The following is a 19,458-nucleotide window of genomic DNA, read 5'->3' on the forward strand; positions in this document are numbered from 1 at the left end:
GATGTGGGGCTTGATCCCGGGACCCTGAGATCACGACCCAAGCTGAAGGCAGATGCTTAACCGACTGAGCCATGCAGGCGCCCCTTGCTATTTCCTTTTAACTGTTCTCTTATTCTTGCCGGTTTCCTAGTTTTTAAAGAATTTCCTAGTTTTTTTTTTTAAAGATTTTATTTATTTGACAGAGAGAGACACAGCGAGAGAGGGAACACAAGCAGGGGGAGTGGGAGAGGGAGAAGCAGGCTTCCCGCGGAGCAGGGAGCCCGATGCGGGGCTCGATCCCAGGACCCCGGGATCACGACCTGAGCCGAAGGCAGACGTTTAACGACTGAGCCACCCAGGCGCCCCTAGAATTTCCTAGTTTTAAAGAAAAGTTTTTAAAGTTTTTTTTTTTTTAGATTAAATACCTAGTTTATTTAGGGGAGAATATACAATCATCTTGGAAGCAAGGTGGCCAAAGAGAACAAGGGCAGGTTCAGCGTATCTTGTGAAGTTATCCTTCTAGCCTCCACCCCAGCATCCCTTGGAAGCTGCAAGTGACACTGAACATGCAAAGTTGCGGTGTTTTGTTTGTTTTATTTTTTGATCTGGGAAACCTTTTTCTTTTTTATGTTATGTTAATCACCATACATTACATCACTAGTTTTTGATGTAGTGTTCCATGATTCATTGTTTGCGTATAACACCCATTGCTCCATGCAGTACATGCCCTCTTTAATACCCATCACCAGGCTAACCCCCTCCCCTCTAGAACCCTCAGTTTCTTTATCAGAGTCCATAGTCTCTCATGGTTCGTCTCCCCTCTGATTTCCCCCCCTTCATTTTTCCCTTCCTACTATCTTCTTTTTTTTTTTTTAACATATAATGTATTATTTGCTTCAGAGGTACAGATCTGTGATTCAACAGTCTTGCACAATTCACAACGCTCACCATAGCACATATCCTCCCCAATGTCCATCACCCAGCCACCCCATGCCTCCCACCCCCTGCCACTCCAGCAACCCTCAGTTTGTTTCCTGAGATTAAGAATTCCTCATATCAGTGAGGTCATATGATACATGTCATTCTTATTGATAGTAAACATACAATAAATAATAAATATCCGCCTCACTTTGTAAAAGGAAATAGTGATCGTGCAGCCCTTACATTTATATTGTGCTTGGTGTTTTTTCCCAACACTTTCTTTCCTACTTGATCGCTATAAGACCCTCGGTAAGAACTGCAGGCAATAGAATCTGTTTTCCAGATGAAAATACTGTGGTTTAGAGACATCCTGTGACTTGTCCAAGGACAGCAACTACTAAACAGTTATACTCAGCCCAGAACCTGAGTCTCCTGAACTCAGGGCTTTTCCCATTTCATGATTCCTGAACTATCCCTCCCAAGTACATCAGTGGTTGTCACACTTTTCTGTGACGGACTCCCTGGGACCTTTTAAAAACACCCATGTTCATGTCACACCTGACACTAACTGAATCTAAATCTCTGATGGGACCTGCCTCAGTTTCATTTAAAAAATTCCCCCGGTGATTCCAGTGCACACCCAAGCTTGAGAGCCGGCGACTTTGATTTTCTTGGCTAAAGGTTAAAAGCAGAAATGATTGGCATCTCTGTTTGCCACCTTTTCCACAGGGCAATTCCTCCTACGTTTGCCAAGATAGAGCATAAGAGTGATCATTGCATTTTAGAAGGAGAAGACAAAGAAAAGACAATGTTACTTTTCTTCTCCTTGGCCTAGAAGAGAAAATGAAATTACAGGCAGGCTGAGTCATGAGGCCTTTTTGGGCTTCCCCAAAGCAGGTGGTATTTTTATTATTCACGTGAATTTCAAAGGCAAGGGCCTGGCAGTGGGTGTGTCTGGCTGCCTGTGATCTAGAACCTGTGACAGCACATTCCTTGCGGCTGGCAGGAGACAGGGACTCAGGCAGCCCAGAGGGACCCAGCCGTCAGGAACGATGACTCAGGAACCAGAGGTGAGTGCTGTTACCTTCCCAGGTGTGCGGTGGGTCTGACCCGGCATTTGGGTTCCGAAGAGTAGACAAGGGCGGTCATTCAAAGGGTGATTTGCTGCCCTGTGTATGCAGCCTGAGAGCTCCCTTGGCTTGGCTGGCTTTGGAGGCAGTGACCTTGCTGAATTAGTCATCTTGTCTTTGCTGTGTTTATGCTCTAGCCTCCTCCTCCACCAGCTAGGTTTTTTGTTTTTTGTTTTTTGTTTTTTTAATGTAATTGCTGCTTCGGTGGAAGCCACCGCCAAGGGAGGTTCAGAACCTTCCTGCGTGCCTCTGGGTCAGGCATCCCCTGGTCCCCAGGCTGCCCAGAGCTTGCCTCTGCCCACCAACGGGGGGAACTGCAGAGAAGCCCACGTCAGTGTTCCCCTGGCAGGAACAGGTGGCTTCGGTTTTGTTGGCGTTTGGTAAGGAAGGTCTCCGAGAGCCCACACCACGTGGTCTGGACACAACTTTTAGCAGAGCAGACCCAAAGCCAAGTCGGACCTGGCCGGAGCTGTTCCTTGGCTCCTGTTGGTAGGCGCCCCTCTTAAAAGCTGCCAGACTCTTGCCTGAACATTTTAACGAGACGGCCGTGTTCGTGGCGAGAGCCCTGTCAATGTTTGCTTTGTTGCCATGAGAAATAGCAACATTTTGATGTTGGCGTGCCCAGAAAGGAGCAGGAAAACTCAGAAATGCCAGGAAAGGCCGTCTCAGCAGGTCCTGGAATAGTCATGGTGTCTGTCTCCATTCAGCAGTTAGAGGGCTTTCTGGGGCTGTTGTGAGAGTTGCAAGGAAACGAGAGCAGGGGCTGCATGCTCCCGAGAGCCCCTGAGGCACCATATGGGCAAGCAGCCTTTCCTGGGGGACCCCAAGTGCTCTGGGGAGCACCTTTGTCTTAGGTTCGGCCTAACGCTTGGTGCAAAGAGTCTTTATTCCAGAGTTTTATGCTTTCCAGAGCATTTGGACGTACACACATCCCCACCTTCTTGGTCCCGCACGCCCTGCCCACAGCTGCCAGTGTAGAAGGGGTCTGAACCGGTGTCCCCAGGATGCAGTCTCTGGGCAGCAGTGCCCCAGTGGGTAAGACAGAGCGCTAGGGGCCGACTCACCGCCCGGAGCCTGGCCTCGGCACCACTCACTTGTGGGAGACGAAGAGAGAGCCTTTCACCAGCCCCTCAAAAGTTGTGAAAGCAAACTTGGGACTGTTCGGGCCTCTGCCCATCCGTTCAGCTTTTCTTGTGCCCTGGTGGGGAATTTAGCTGATTATCCCACACGCGTCTGTTCTTGCTGGTTTCCAAATACTGAATCTTTCCCTGCCCTTGTGCCTTCCTCGTTTGGATGCTTTCCCCGTGGCTCCTCTCCATGCTGTTAGTTCTCCTGAGAGCCTGAAGTCGGGTAGCCAGATGATGCGGTAGAACCAACGAGCGAGTACGCTGTGGGACCTTTCAAGGTGTTCGTGACCGGCTTCCTCCTGTCTTCTTAAAACAGAATACAAAACAGCAGTGATAGAAACCGCTGGTACTTCGTTCAAATGGAGAAAGTCATGAATGAAACAGAGATGCAGGAAGAGTCAAACTATTACTTGAGCTTAAATGACAAACTGAAAAATACAGCCAGGAAAGAATGAGAACCGTGTCAAATGGTGCAACCGGGGATATCGGTATAGACAATTGCCTATCAATCAGTATAGACATTGGTAACCATACAAATAAATTTCAAACGGGTAAGGGTTAAGCATCAGAAACTCATCGAGCGGCTGCCTTCGGCTCAGGTCATGGTCCCAGGGTCCTGGGATCGAGCCCCACATCAGGCTCCCTGCTCGGTGGAGAGTCTGCTTCTCCCTCTCCCTCTCTCTGCTGCTCTGCCTACTTGTGCTCTCTCTCTGTGTTAAATAAATAAAAATCTTTAAAAAAAAAAAAGAAAAGAAACTCATCGGAATATATTTTTAAAAGGGCATTTATCCCAGTTGGAAAAGGGAGATTGCATTATCTTTTTTACAAATTTACAAATAGATATAAAGATACATCGTCAGAAATAAGACGAATGCTTTATATACTAAAGCAAAATACTTGTAGGAAAATATAATTTTAAAAAGAAATATGGGGGCGCCTGGGTGTGGCTCAGTCAGTTAAGCGCCTACCTTCAGCTCAGGTCATGATCCCAGGGTCCTGGGATGCTGGGCTCCTTGCTCGGCAGGGGGAGCCTGCTTCTCCCTCTGCCTGCCGCTCCCCCTGCTTGTGCTCTCTCTCTCTCTGACAAATAAATAAGGTCTTGAAAAAAAAGAAATATAAAAGAGAGAGCAATGGAAGATTTTTGAAAAAAAAAAACTCACCAAAACACAAATAGATCATGGATACAATGTACATGTCAGTTGATCCTTGAATTTGATTCAGCCAATGTTTTGGGTTTTTTTAAAGATTTTATTTATTCATTTGACAGAGAGAGAGACAGCAAGAGAGGGAACACAAGCAGGGGGAGTGGGAGAGGGAGAAGCAGGCTCCCCGCCGAGCAGGGAGCCCGATGTGGGGGCTCGATCCCCGCTCAGCAGGGAGTCTGCTTCTCCCTCTCCCACTCCCCCTGCTTGTGCTCTCTCTCTCTCTGTCAAATAAATAAATAAAATCTTTAAAAGAAGAATAAGAAGAAGTTAGGGGAAGGAAACAGACATATCCAGCTGTAGGAGGAAACTGTACCATCCGTGCTTCCACCTTCAGGGTGGACGGCACATAGCCAGGAAGAAGCATGCCTGTGTCCTCAGCACTCAGCACATCACTGCTCCTTGACCAGGACACCCTTCAAATCTGAACCCCACACAATATCCTCAGGAAGTCTTCTTTGACCCACACACCTGGTCAGATCCCCCTTCTATCTCCCAGAGCTTCCTGTCCATTTTATTTATACACTTTGAACAAAGTTTGAGGTTGTCTGGGTGATATTCTCATCTAATGTCAACTCCCCCATTTGAAAGGAAGCTTCTCAAAAGCAGGGGATTTAGACAAGTTTGCTTACCCTGTGTTTGACCTCCCCCCCCCCGCCCAGTGTAGGGCTGGAACAGGATGATTAGATGTGGCATGGATGAATGCATTCATGGAAGGATGGATGGATGGATGGTTGAAACTTTATATATGCAGTAAATCTCCCATTTACGTAAGACTTCATAGCTGGCAGAGAACTTTGTCAACTACTTTAATCACCTATATAGTCCTATAAGGTAAAAATTTTTGTCTTTATTTAAAAGTTGAGGAAACTGGAGTTTCTCTCAACAGTAAGCTAAGTAGTTTAGTTAACTGCAGACATTTTATTTCCTGCTTTTTTTTTTTTCCTCTTTCTCAAATAGATGTTGGCAAAATTAACTTGGAACTAGTGGTGGAATATTTCTTGTAAGCTTCCTATTTTTAAAAGGAATGACTGAAATACTATGGGGGCGGGAAGCATAATGATTTTTTTAAGGAGAAATCCTCTATCTACTTTTAAAATATTTTAGTGAAGAAAAAATGACAAATTTTACTAAACACTTTTTGGCATTCAGATATTCTTAACTATAGAGACCAAACTGATGGTTACCAGAGGGAAGGTGGGTGGGGGATGAGGGAAATAGTGATGGGGATTAAGGAGGGTACTTGTGATGAGCACCAGGTGATGTATGGAAATCCTGAATCACTATCTTGTACACCTGAAACTACTATAACACTGTATGTTAGCTCCACTGGAATTAAAAAAAAAAATTAATTAAAAAAAAAATTAATTAAAAAATAAAAATAAAGAAAAACTTTGGGACAAAATACTAAAAAATAATTATATTGAATTAGGAGCCTTTGGGGAGTGAGTCTCTAGTTATTTTACTTATTTGTCTTATATACATTATTCTGTTTTTTTCTTTTTATGTCACTTCCAGAATTTTTATTTTGTAAGTAAATCTTGCATTTCAACATCGTTATTTGGTTTGTTTTTAGCTGTGGCCAAGGACAACACCTCCCATAACTTAAACATTGTTTTTACATTGGTCATCAGATTATCATTTTCATTCTTAGATTATTAAAGTTACAGTTAAATCTTTTTTTAATTTAGTCAATTGGTTATTGACTTTATTATTTTTTTCAAAGACCCTTGAATTGGCTTTATTTATCAACTTCCTTGTTTTGACTTCACTCTTGTTTCTCTATGCTTAGTCTAATTGTTTTAATTTTCCTGGTTTTTTTTTTTTTTAGCTTTCTACTCTAAGTAGGGCGGAGTTGCTTTATTATGTTTCACTTTTTCTATTTGCAACTGCGATCAGAGTTGTGCATTGTCTTTTCCATTACTTGTAATACTTTTGTTGTTCTAAAAATATATTCTGTTGTGACTTGGTTTTCCTCTCCTACACAAGCATGACTTAAAAGGTCATGTTTTCATGTTCAAAGGACTGGCCACCTTCTAATTCTGCTTCTCTCATTGGTTCTGCCTCTATTTTGCCTTTGTCCTCAGATAAGATAGAGCAGATGTTTGCCTCTCCCTCCACCCTTTTTCCCTGTTCCCTTTTCTGCTTTACTTTTCCTTCATACTCAGAATTTAATCAGATGTGCAAGTTCATATCTGTTTGAACACAGAATTCATTTTCCTGCCCCCTCCTATTGGTGATCCCCCATTTTTATGGCAGTACGTAACTCTATAATTCCTTGATTCATTCCATATTTGATCTATCATTGTATGCTGGCATTTATCTTGAATACACCTTAGTTTTTCTTTTACCTATTTTGCCCAGGGTTGGAACATAAAGATTTAGCATGGTCATATTTTGGGGTTATGATTGAGCATCTTTACTACTATCAAGGAGCCTTGGTTATTTCTCCGAATGCCTTTGAAATTGTCAACTCTTCCACGGCCACAGGAAAGGACCATGGTGGTCGAGTAGGAAGGGACCCGAGCACCGGGCACCTGAATCGCCATCTTGGTTCTGTTACCTTTGAGCAAGAACTCTGAGGTTCTTTATGTGCGAGACCTCACAGGGTTACTGTGAGGGTCAGCTGAAAAGGTAGGCACGGAAGTCTGGGCATGCATTGCAAAGCGTCATGGACACAGTGTCATCATGTGATCACAGTTCAATTTCCAGAGGGTTTCCCTACAGTCTGACCTTGAGTGTGCCCTTGGAGACAACAGACTGTTTAAAATGCCATCCTAGGTTTGCTTGTAAGTTATTTTTGTACTTATGTTTCCCCTTGATGTGGTTTCTATGGTAATATTTCCTTTTGTTTATTCGCCTTAAATCAGATTGGCAGCTAACCACTACCAATCCTGATACTTAAAATATTTTGAGCAGACATGCTTTTTCAGTGCTGATTACATTTTTTTCTCATTCAGTCATTTCATTAACTAAGTCATTGAATTAATCTTCTTTCTGAGTCTGAGAGGAAGGCTGACCTCCCCTTTCTCTTTATCTCTCCCTTCCTTTACTCCCTGTAATTATTCTCAGGTCGTTTTTGAAACTCTCCTTTACACTATGGAGACTTCACAGGCTTTTTGGCTAATTTAGTGACCAATCTTACTGTCCTTTTCCTTACCTGTTCACTATATTTCTAATCTACTTGTCTCAGGCATCCTTTTGGCCTTTAAGAATCTCTGTTTCTGGGGTGCCTGGGTGGCTCAGTCATTAAGCATCTGCCTTCGGCTCAGGTCATGGTCCCAGGGTCCTGGGATCGAGCCCCGCATTGGGCTCCCTGCTCGGCAGGAAGCCTGCTTCTCCCTCTCCCATTCCCCCTGCTTGTGTTCCCTCTCTCGCTGTATCTCTCTCTGTCAGATAAATAAAACCTTTAAAAAAAAAAAAGAATCTCTGTTTCTTTCTTTTCCTTTTTTAATGTGTGGGCCTCTGTCCATGGAATGTTCCAGATTCTCGGGTCCTGACTTCTCTCATCTTCATTTGACTTGTTACCATCTGTATCAATGCTACCGTAACAAAGTACCAAAAATTGGTTGGCTTAAAATAGCAGAGATTTACTGTCTCAAGTTCTAGAGGCTAGAAGTCTGACATCAAGGTGCCAACAGCAGGGTTCTGTTCCCTCTGAGCTCTAGGAAAGGGTCCTTCCTTGCCTCTCCCTAGCTTCTGGTGGTGGCTGGCAGTCCTTGGTGTTCTTGGCTTGTAGACCCATCACTCCAGCCACATCCCATCTTGTCCCTGTGCGTCTTCACACGTCCTGTCTCTGCATGTACCTGCCTTTTGACCAAATTTCCTCTCTTCATAAGGACACCAGTCATATTACATGAGGACCTACCTTAATGACCTCATTTTAACTTAATTATCTCTCTGAAGACCCTCTTTCCAATGAAGGTCACATTCGGAGGTACTGGGGCTTAGGGCTTCCACATATCTTTTGTGGGGAACACAGTTCAGCCCATAACATCATCCTTGTGGCCGCTGCCTCATTGCCCTTGGCCGGGTCCATCGGTCATGGCCACCTCCCATGCACGGACGGACGTCCAGTCTCCTTCCCGCTCATCCTTACATGCTGAATGTCCCATCTCTTCTTGAGAGCCTTCCCCTGCCAGAGTGCAGGGACTTGAGCAGCAGGTGTTTGGAAGTCTCATCTAGAGGGTTTCTCCTAGGGGGCAAGGAGGCAGGCACGGTGGCAGGTGCCATCAGTCGGGTCTTGTGCGTCGTAGTCCTCACATGCACGAGGAGGCTGGGACAGAGCCGCTGTCTCCAACGTGCTGATCCTTTGTCCAGCCCAATCCCTGTCCTCCCTGGCCTCCTTGGACAGTCTGGGTTCCCCGAGAACATTTGCAGGCATCTTCGTTTGTAGGGTTTCTTTTGACTTGTTCTTCGGGCTTTTTGCCGAGTTCGTTCTGTTTAGATTAGACCCATGGGTTCCGCTGTGTCTCCAGCCATCTGGGGGCTCTGCCCGCTCCTTCATGTATCAGAAGGTGGCTCTTGGCTTTCTGGCTGGCCCAACAAGGGGAAGGCACCCCCCGCCATCATCCCAGGAATTTTTGCTTAACTCCCAAAAGAAAGGCTTGGGTTTTATGTTGGCCAAGAATTCACGAATACATTTTAGAAGATTCTCTGTCTCTCCCGTGCCCTTTGAACATGTGTGTCTTGGTGGAATAGACTGATTATATAAGCTGCCTTTTCTTGTCATGCCCTAATGTCATGGAGCTCTAGTCAGTCCCCTCAAGGGATTGACAGCCCCGAGGAGGGAAGATTCTTACACAGTTAGCCGTAGGTCACAGGTCAAACACGGACCAACTGATAGGAACAATGAACTGGCAACACAGGGAGGACAGGTATGAATTCTGCTCTGAGGGCTCCGTAGAGACCAGGAGGAGGTGATAGTGAACCCCCACTCTGGTGAGGCTCTTCTCCACCTAGCCTGTGGAAGAGGCACACAGCCCCCTACCAGCCCACAACTCTCAAGGTTGAAAGCCAGGCTGAAAGCATTGTAAACCACAGCCCTTCGCTTACCAATTATCTTTCTTCCACCAATGAGGGTTGCGCTGACATAAAAGCAAGCCTAGGTGATGTCATTGTGGCCTACCGGCTCTTTCAGTGTGATATTTTATGTCCAGTGGCTTCAGGAAGGTTTGTGTAAAGGCAGGTAATTGCCCTCCGGACCACAGCCCCCACCACAGGACAGGGAGGTCTTTCATACACGGAAGCACCCCAAACATCACTCTGCGCTGAGGCATGCCCTTAAATACATCTAGGCCTTCTTGATTCGGTCCTAATCACTACCACTGCCTTGGGAACGAAGTTTCTAGGTCATCCCCCTGTGCCTTCTGGAAAAGCAGTACTTCCTTCTCTTTTGCCCGAAAGTTAAAGGGCTCGTGCTCGAGGACAAACATGAGCGTGTTTCCGTCTGTTTGCTCGGGAGCGGGGGTGCCTTAGCCACGGCACTGGTGAATTGGTGGTGGGGGGGGGTCCTCCGCATCCAGCTGTCTCTGATTTTGCAGTTCAGGGTGCATGGGTTTCATTAGGCGATCGCTGGCTTCTCTCTCTCCGAACCTTGTTTATTGTGATCCTTCCCTGGGCCAAACATAAATAAGTAACAAGGGCTTCGGGGCTCACCCGGCTTGGTTTCCACGTCAAGGGTCCTGTCATCTGCTTAACTGTGTGCGTGTTCACTTCCCTCCTGCCACTCTATAAACACTCGGGCACCCTGTCATGTTTGGGCGCCGAAAGGAAAATCACTTTTGTTAATGAAACTTTTCAAACCAACCCAAGCCCAGGTAGAAATCTCACATGTTTTTTGTTTTTCCCCAGCAGTGACACACTCTGAGCCAAGCTCAGAAGTCTTTTCACAAGGATATCTATACTCTGAGTGTGTTGTCCTGTTTTCAGACTTCTGCTTTTGACTCGTTCTCCTGGGGCGTCGTGAGTCTAGCAGATTTCCACCCTGTAGAAACTCTGGTGGGGTAAGACCTAGAAAGAACTCTCAATTTTAGCAACTGGCAGCATCTGGCGTGTCTAGTGAAATCAGCGGCACATACAGCCTCTCTCTTCTTATTGATGATTTTCTTCTGCTAGAACGGCGCCCTCCAGATGGTGTCCCCGTAACGTAGCTACAGGTGGTAACACAGACCCTCGTGGGCGATGAGGAAGACAGTTCTGGCCGCAAAGCTGGCAGGCTTAGTAGGGTTTAGACGGGAGGCAGGAGGGCTGTGAATTCCAGGGCAGAGAACCCGGGGCAGGGTGCGAGCCAATGTGGTGACAGAGCACGGTGTGAAGGCAGAGGCCAGCCAGACCTGCAGAATCTCGGATCCTCCAGTGACCTCATGACACCCCCCGTCAAAACGAGGCCGGTTTTTAGGAATACGCTTTTACAAAAGCTCTCTTAGCTCCCAGGCCCACCCACCTTGTGCTTTCCGCAGTGTCCAAGCATTACCAAGCAACGCGCGTTCCAGGGGGAGTATTGGCAGCCCCGGGGCTCCCCAGCAGCCCCTCGGCAGATGGGCCAGTCAGTTACTGACAACGAGGCCACACTCCCTGGCTCCCCACAGCCTACCTAAGAATTTCAGCGTTGGGTCCACTTTCTGAGCCCTGTGGTTCATTCGTGAATAGGCAGTTTCTGTGTTTGGTTGGCATGGTTTTTCCTTGGCCTTGCAGCCTCTGCTCTTAGGAGCATGCCCATCCCCCAGGTGCTTCTACCTACAGCAACGGGAATGCAGAGGGCAGGGAGGAGACAGTGAGGCCTAAAGCTGGAAAGTGGCTGGGGAGACTGGCACTGTGGGCTCCCCAGGGAAGGAGTTGGGATGCTCTGCTGCAGGCAGCCTGGGGCTGGGGGGAAGGCTGAACGGTTTTGAGCAGACCTTGACATTTTAGGATGATCGATCCGGTTGGAGGTGTGACTGGACGGATTGCAGTTCTCAGTGGTTTGATTCTCGTCAGGGCGCAAGCATTTATTTAGTGTCTGCTGCATGCGGGACGGGCTGCTGACCAGCCGAGCCCGTCCGTCAAGGCTCTGCGCTTGAGGTGCACACGGGCCGGGTTCTGGACGGCCGCACTGCCTGCTGGGGCATAAGAGATGACCCTGGGGTCTGGGTTAGTGCAGTACAAAATCAGCAGGCAGGTTCATCTAAGGGGAGTTGAGCCAGACAGAGCCCTAGAAGGTATCCACGTCTACCAAAACTTGCCCGAGGCCCCCATGGAGTTAGTCAGGCGGACATGGCGGGGCTTGGGGCTCCTGAGGTTGAGCCCCTGCTCCTTATGGGATTGATTATAGGCTGCAGCTCTGGGCTCACAGAACGTGAAAGAGATGCAGGAGGGAGACTGAATTGTCAGGACAGAACGTCTCCCTGATCCTTTTGTACCATCATTCGTTTGTGTCACAAGCACAGTCAGAATCATTTCTGGTTTTTTAGTTATTTTTGATGGTCCTGTCGTTTGAGTTATAGGACTGTCAATAGACACCTAAGATTTGTTGTTAAAAATCAAAACCAAAACCACCCCTTTTTCAGCTTCCATTTGGCTGCCGTTGTCAGTCCAAGACAAATCCACTTGGTGATGGATGACCAGAAATGGCCACACAGGGTGAGTGGAGAGTCAGACTGCAATCTGGGCCTCTTGGCTTTGTGTCCAGCTGTCTGGTCCTGGGCCCGGGACCAGTGTGTGTCTCCAAGAACCCAGGAAGAGGAGGCCTCAGGCCCTTGGAGTACCTTCTTTGACTTGGCATTGCAAAGCCTGGAACGGTGACCTTGCTCTCAGCTCACTCCTGGGCCAGCTCTCATGCTGATCCCAAGGCTCCCCACAGGAGCACTCTGTCCTTCTCAGCACCCAAGCCAGGGAGAATCCTGGGTCCAGAAGTAACCTAGACATCATCTGGCCCCAACCGCTTATTTAACAGATGAAACCCAACAATAACCAGATGAAGGGTGATGCAATTACAAATTCTAGAAGGATTAGGGAGAGGCCCATGTGGCTAGATTTGAACTGCAGGCATCAGGATGCCCTCCTGTGAAATACAGAGCTGTGTCGGATCAATGGGCTGAGAAGCGGTGACACCCCAATAGCAGTGGGTACGCCTAACACCCAGATTCTAGTTTCTAAATACCATTTTCTGCTAAAGGGAATCAGGGCTGGGGTTTGGAAAGCACCAGAGGAGACGGGAGCATCCTGCTTTGCCAGGAAGTAAGGAAGTATGCCAAACAGGTAGGGATATGTCAAAGGAACACAGGAGCCCCCTTGATGGGACTCCCACTGGCCAAATTGGGGATGACCTGAGTGGCAAAAGACATAATGATAATAATAATTATAACACTTTGAATAAAGAGAGAATCCATGAGTCCATAGGGATACTTAAATGGGGCAGGGAGACCCCCCTTCTGTACAGAAGAATGCCAAGTAACAAATGTAGGAGGAATGGTAGTTTTACAAAAATCACTGCTTTGTAACCATCAGCGTACTAACTGAGCCAGGCGAGGATCAACAATGGCTGCTGAAACCACTGGGTGAAATCATGTAGGAACGCAAGATATTCACCAGTCTCAGAATATCACTCCACAGATTGCTTAGGAATCACAAAGAGTAAAATGCACCTTTCCAAAAGGACGGGTCCGACGGACACTACCTTCAACAAGAGAGCAGACTTGGCCTTCTCAGTAGTGGAATTACCTGACAGCAGGTGCCCTCTGCTGACGTTCAGTTGAGAGGACTCCTCATTGTCTGAGATGTTTGCCAAAAATGCTTACCTTGAATCTGAACACAAGGGGAAACAACTGAGTAAATTCAGATTATGGGGTATTCTATGAGACAGCGGACTTGAAAAATTGCTATGCCAATGTGGAAAAAGACCTAAGAAGCCATGAGGACTCTTCTAGATTAAAGAAAAGCAGGGGGACATGACAACGAATGCAATGTGTGATTCTTGATGGGATCCCGGATCAGGACACAAAATAGTTATAAAAGACACTTCTGGGATAACTGAGACTATGTGAACGTGGACCGTGGATTTGATAATACTGTATTGATTTCATTTCTTGAAAATGATCCATATATAGTGGTCACGTAGGAAAATATTCTTGTTCTGTAGAGATATATGCTGAAGTATTTAGGAGTGAAGTGCCATGATGGCTATAATTTACTTGGAAATGATTCAGCAAAAAATGAAAAATGTGGGGCACCCGGGTGGTGCAGCCGGTTAAGCATCCGACTCTTGGTTTCGGCTCAGGTCATGATCTCATGGGTCGTAGGATCGAGCCCCACGTTGGGCTCTGTGCTCAGAGTGGAGTCTGCTTGGGACTCTCTCTCTCTCTCCCCCTCTCCCTCTAAAATAAATAAATAAATATTTTTTAAAAAATGAAAATTATGTGTGGAAGGAAAGGAGAGAAAGCAAATGTGGCATCGGATTAACAATGGAATCTAGGTGAAGGGCATTTCATGCATATTCACTATCCAAGTTCAGCTCTCCTGCAGGTCTGAAATTTTTCAAAATAAAAAAGTGTTGGGGGAAACAGTAATGACAAGAGAAACAGCAATAGAGTGACTTACTTGGCTTTTTAAAAAAAAATCAGCTGAAGTTAAAACTCCATTCTCTTGATCCCAAATCCAGCAGACCATCACCTGTCCCTCTTCATCCAGGTGAATGGAGAGACAAGACAGAGACTTTCATCCCCTGGGTCAAAGATCAGAGCTTTGAGAGGGTCTTCCCAATCCTGGCAGCCTCGCTAAGGAGATAAAGACCAGACACACATCGCCATCTAATGGCCACATAAGGAAGTGTGTCTGGTTCTGCCAATTTTGAAAGCAAACTTACCCCACGTTACTGGTCATTCCCGCCATTGGCTTGGTTGTTACATTTTCCTGTTTGCCAAGCACTGATTTTTTGTTTCTCTAATTTTCTCGTATGGATTTCCAGTTGCTTTGGAGAAACAAGCCAAAAAGCTGATTTCCTCCCCCCGGAAACTGAATCAAGCCCCAAATCCTTTGATAATCCAGAAAAAAAGAGAAAAACCTTGCTCATGTGTATTTAACCACCACACCCCAGCAAGCGGTTGGCCCTTCTGACTCCCTCTTGTGGAAATAAACAAAGGCCAGCCAAATGAGAAAAGCAAAGACGATTTATTCTGAATTTGCTGTAGCAAGGGAGTCAGCTACCTTCACTTGTGTTTTGGCAGAGAAGTGGGAAAGCTTTCTCGTGGGAGAAAGGGAAAGCCTCAGGTGTGCCCCCACTGGAGGCTATCGATGGGGAAGCTGGAGGCAGCTCACGAGATGGGGGCTGTCCTGTGTGATTGGTTGGGGGAGCACTTTGGCTTTCTCTGGTTGATTTTTTTTTTTTTAAGATTTTATTTATTTGACAGAGAGAGATAGCGAGAGAGGGAACACAAGCAGGGGGAGTGGGATAGGGGGAAGCAGGCTTCCTGCTGAGGAGGGAGCCCGATGCGGGGCTCGATCCCAGGACCCTGGGATTGTGACCCGAGCCGAAGGCAGACGCTTAACGACTGAGCAACCCAGGCGCCCCTCTCTGGTTGATTTAAGTGGGATGTGGGGACAAAGTCTGGGGAGGCTGTCCATGATTAATCAAGTCCTGGCCATTTGGGGCTGTTTGTTACAGAAGTTACTGGATTGATGGTAGCATGGCAATGTGGTTCCCCACAAGTCTGGCAGGCTGGCTCCCCGCGCTGGTTATTGTAGAGAAGGGGGTTAGTTTCCCAGGCAGTTTGACAGGTGATGGGTCAAAGTTCTGTTTTTTTATATGCGGCCTGGCCATTGTATATTCGGTCTTTCTCACTCCGGAAGCGGCCCGTCCACAAAGCACCCAGTGTGGGGCCCGCTGTGTTGCAGGGGAGAGACCCAGGTTTGGTCTTCAGCCTCCTTCTCCAGTCTGGGGAGGCCCCTCCAAGTGTGGCTGGCCTCCTCTATACAGAGCAGGTGCCATTCCTGCTGATTCCGGCCCTGGAAGTGGCAACACTCAGCCCCGCACCCCCGCGGGCTCCCCCTAGGGGCTGCAGAGCGGGGTGGGGTCTTGCAGAGATCACCCGTGAGATACAGACGCAGTGCCAGCCACAGCTGGCCAAGGTCCTGACGCCCTGGGACTCCAGCTGAGATGGACAGACAGACTCACGGTCACATAAATCATTGCTCTATTCCAAGCTGACATTGGCACCCCGGGCTCCCCGAGGGTGCTTTTCCCCTTTCTCCAAACCCAGGCTCTTCGTGTGAAATGGTCCCACCTCAAGTTGCCCTGGGTGGATCTGGACTGGCTCATAGACATCTCCTGCCAGATCACAGAGCTGGACCTTTCTGCCAACTGCCTGGCTTCCCTCCCCTCCGTCATCCCCTGGGGACTCATCAACCTCCGGAAGCTGAACCTCTCCAAGAACCACCTGGGGGAGCTGCCTGGTGTGCAGTCATCAGATGAAATCATCTGCTCCAGGTGGGCACCCGCCCCACGCAGGCCCCTTGGGGTGTGCACAGGGACCTCTGTACTCAGCGCCTGCCCCACCCCCACCCCCACAGTCCTCCTCCTGCTACGTACTCCTTGATCGGAGTTTGTGGTTTTGAAAACCAATTCTCCGTAAAAGGAGAGAAATTCTGCCTGTCCTTACACAGTTCTGAGGAATACGGTGCCCCCCTCCTTCCGAGGGGAACGCAGACAAGTCTGGGGGGGGGAGCGGTTTGTCTGGCCCACCTTACACTGCGCATGGTGGCCATGCAGTCTGCTCGCCCGAGATGTCTGGTGTTGGTCCTGCAGACAGAAATCTGAGAAGGCTGAACGCTTCCTGGCTGGGGGGAAACAGTGAGGCCCAGGGGCACCCATTTTTATTTGACCTCCCAGGGAAAGTGGGAAGGGCCTCAGAGAAAGAGTTGCCCCTAAAGCGCTCCAGCAGCAGGTGGATGGCGTGGGCAGCTCCTGGTCTCCCTTTTCAGGGGGCCTTGGGAAGAGGCCTGAGCCTTCCCCCCGAGGCTGCCTGGGAAGGGCGGGACCTTATCTCCACTGATGGGCAGTGATCCTCACTCTATAAGGATCTATAAGCCGATTTCAAAAGCTAAGGCTTCACCTAGAGTGAAGTAAGAGAGAATGTCCCACAGCACATAGGGGCAGAAGTAAGCCATGGGGAAGAAGGCGCCACACAAACATTTCAAGAACAAGTGTCTTCTGAGTGGGGGTCCTTAGCCAGGGCCAGACTCGGGGGTCCAGCTGGCTCGAAGCACGGCCCTAGGGCCTTCCAGCAGTTTCTGGGACACCAGCTGACTTTGCTATCATACATTGAGAAAGGTTTACATCCCTATGGGTCAGTGAGACCTGGGCCCACCAAAGAGACATGTGATTTTCTTCGTCTACACGGGACATGGTAATAGTTAATGCGATGAATAGAAGTCCTACCGCAATGTTTTCAACGCACGCTCTTCAGCATTGCGTGAGGGGAAAAGAGTATTACGCCCACAGAGAAACATGTAACAGAGATGCTTTTCCTCTTTCTTCTGATGCCTTGACTGCCTCCCTCCCCAACCGCAGGCTCCTCGAGATTGACATTTCCAGCAATAAACTGCCCCACCTCCCACCGGGATTCCTGCACCTCTCAAAACTTCAAAAATTGACAGCTTCCAAAAATTACTTAGAAAAATTGTTTGAAGAAGAAGGTGGTATGTTGTATCATCGACACCCTGACCTAATTTGTCATTTTGTTCTTGACCGCAGTCTTTTTACCAATTTAATATTTTCTTTTTCCCTAGCCACTAACTGGATTGGTTTGCGGAAGCTACAGGAGCTCGATATTTCTGACAATAAATTGACAGAACTCCCTGCACTTTTCCTTCATTGCTTCAAGTCGCTCAATTCTCTGAATGTCTCCAAAAATAACCTGAAGGTGTTTCCAGATGCCTGGGCCTGCCCTTTGGTGAGTATTTTCCTGGAAATCATGAAAGGCCAGTCAACCCGACATCTCACGTGAACCAGAACACTGCTCAGGGCTCTGTCTCGCTTCCTCCCCTTGGTGACCGGGCTGGGTAGCAGCATTTCTGTTCTCCTGTTACCACCGAGCGGTGTCACTCAGCATCCGGCCACTGAGTGTCTCAGGTGACTCACCTGAAAGCCAGCCCCCTCCGCAACTGCCCCGCCCCGGCTCCGGGCTTGAGATTCGTGCCATTAACACCCATAGAACTTTCCACAGTTACAGCTTGCTCATCTGGCATGGGGGAGTTCTGCCCAAAAGGAGGACATGGTTCCTTTCAACTAGCTGTGAAATAAGAACAAAGAAAAGAAGAAGAAATAATCCGCGTCCACCGCACTGCCAATTAAATGGTGTTTTTGTTTCTGGGAAGTTTGCTTGTTAAAAGAGATGGACTAGCATAAAGAATGTTTATGTTTTATTGCTGTTGGTTTCAAACCAAGAAATTCTCCATCGCTAGCGTTCGCGTTCTGGTTTAAACATATGTGTGTGGGAAACCAGCTCGTCTCTAGAGCTTGGTCCGGCGTGATGTTGTTATTTCCAAGGACAATGGGCCAGATGTTCTGGAATGAAGGGATAGGAGCATGAGCCACCTTTGTGTCCCTCAGGAAACCATTCCCGTCCCTTCCTTGGAGCAAGGACAGCAACACGGGACAATGACAGTTTATAGCCTCTTAGCCAAGTTGTATTTATAACAGAGCCTTATTGTCGCGTTCTGATTTTCCACATCAGATTTGGAAATGGTCTTTCTCATAAGCTTAATGCACTTAAGAAGCTAATCGATATCTCCTTCTCTTTCTCGTCAAACTCCTAGAAATGTTGTAAAGCATCCAAAAATGCCCTGGAATCTCTACCAGACAAGATGGCTGTCTTTTGGAAAAACCACCTGAGGGATGTGGATTTCTCAGAAAATGCTCTCAAGGAAGTTCCCCTGGGGCTTTTCCAGCTTGATGTAAGTCTGATCGCCCTCTCTTTCTCATTTTTGGCTTCTGTGAGGGAATCAGTCCACACTGCAGTACAATCTGTAGGCTTCTCCTGAACTTCTGAGATGAAAAAAAAAAAAGTTCAATTGTCAAAAATGTGCGTATTTATGAGCAAAGATTGGGAGGAAGTGAGCAACATGAAAGCACAGCCCAGCAGCCCTCTGTCTGGCCTTCTCTGGCCTCTGTCCTTCCGGGCCCCTGCCCCCCCCCCCCCCCCCCCCCCCCGGCCAAGGCCTACCACTGTGCAAAGCCGAGGGAGCACTGCAGGGTGGGCCTTCCTGCCCGTCTCCCTCCCCAGAGGTGGCAGAACTGGAATTCCTGGGGGTCAGAAGCTTCTTTGGATGTGAACTCAAGAAAGTACCTTTTGCCAGAGCGCCATGTCCCCCTGCCCCAACCCATCCACTTGGGGCTGCTTTATCTTAGCTGGTTTGCCCACCTGTCTCTGTTTTCCCCACTCAAATGGGAGCCCCGTAAGGCAGAGCAGAGCTCATATGCATCTCTTGGCACCCGGGGCCAGCCCCAGCTTGGGGCCTGACCAGTGTTGGCTGAAGGCACCAGGGCAGCCCCGGGCAGGGCCCGGGCCTCGCCACCCAGTCCTGCCAGGCCAGCCACCTGGGCCCCCACAGGGTCTCGTGCCGGGAGAAGTACAGCTTCCCCCCATGTTCAGGGACCCCTAAAGGGCCAGGAAGGTACCTTCTATCTGTGTGTTCTCAGGGAGGAGGGCCACCAAGTCTCAGGCCCCGGGGCCTGCACACTTTGATGGGGGCCCTGGTCGGTGAGGGCGTAGGTCACTGCTCCCCTCAGGGGCACCCCTGGCTTATTAGCTTAGTCCCCTGATCTGAGTCGGTATCCTCATTTCTCCCCGGCAGCATGCCGACTGGGTTCTCTGGTTCCCACCAAGGCCAGAAGCAGCAGATCAGGAGGGAAAGAACTTTGTCCAGGACCTTACCACTCAGCCCTGTGGGAATTCATGTTTGCTCACAGTCTCCCCCTCCGGATGGGGGTCCTGGGAGGCCCTGCACAACCCTGGGGTCCTGGGGCTTGGTGCATGCACGGCCCTACGAGGCATTCGGTGACATGCTGGTTGTGATGGTGGGGGCGGCCTGGACCCTCTTTGACAAGGGAGGAGGCAAGGGCAT

General features: G+C 48.4%; 1 protein-coding gene across 8 annotated transcripts in view; it reads left to right on the plus strand.

Annotated features, from left to right (window-relative positions):
• LRRK1 (leucine rich repeat kinase 1) overlaps positions 1–19,458 on the plus strand; it is a 123,985-nt gene that overhangs the window by 57,721 nt on the left and 46,806 nt on the right. For 6 of the 8 annotated variants that reach the window (XM_064569993.1, XM_064569996.1, XM_064569998.1 and 3 more), the window contains 4 exons: positions 15,594–15,820; positions 16,904–17,031; positions 17,122–17,285; positions 18,151–18,288. In XM_064569993.1, coding sequence (XP_064426063.1) covers positions 15,594–15,820; positions 16,904–17,031; positions 17,122–17,285; positions 18,151–18,288 — 657 coding nt within the window. Of the gene's footprint in view, positions 1–11,906; positions 11,980–15,593; positions 15,821–16,903; positions 17,032–17,121; positions 17,286–18,150; positions 18,289–19,458 lie in introns of all 8 variants that reach the window. The other 2 variants (XM_064569999.1, XM_064569997.1) reach the window with 2 other exon arrangements.

Source organism: Mirounga angustirostris, unplaced genomic scaffold, assembly GCF_029215605.1.
Source record: "Mirounga angustirostris isolate CCGP_5_RB_7025 unplaced genomic scaffold, mMirAng1.0.hap1 SCAF_9, whole genome shotgun sequence".
Classification (NCBI taxonomy): Eukaryota; Metazoa; Chordata; class Mammalia; order Carnivora; family Phocidae; genus Mirounga; species Mirounga angustirostris.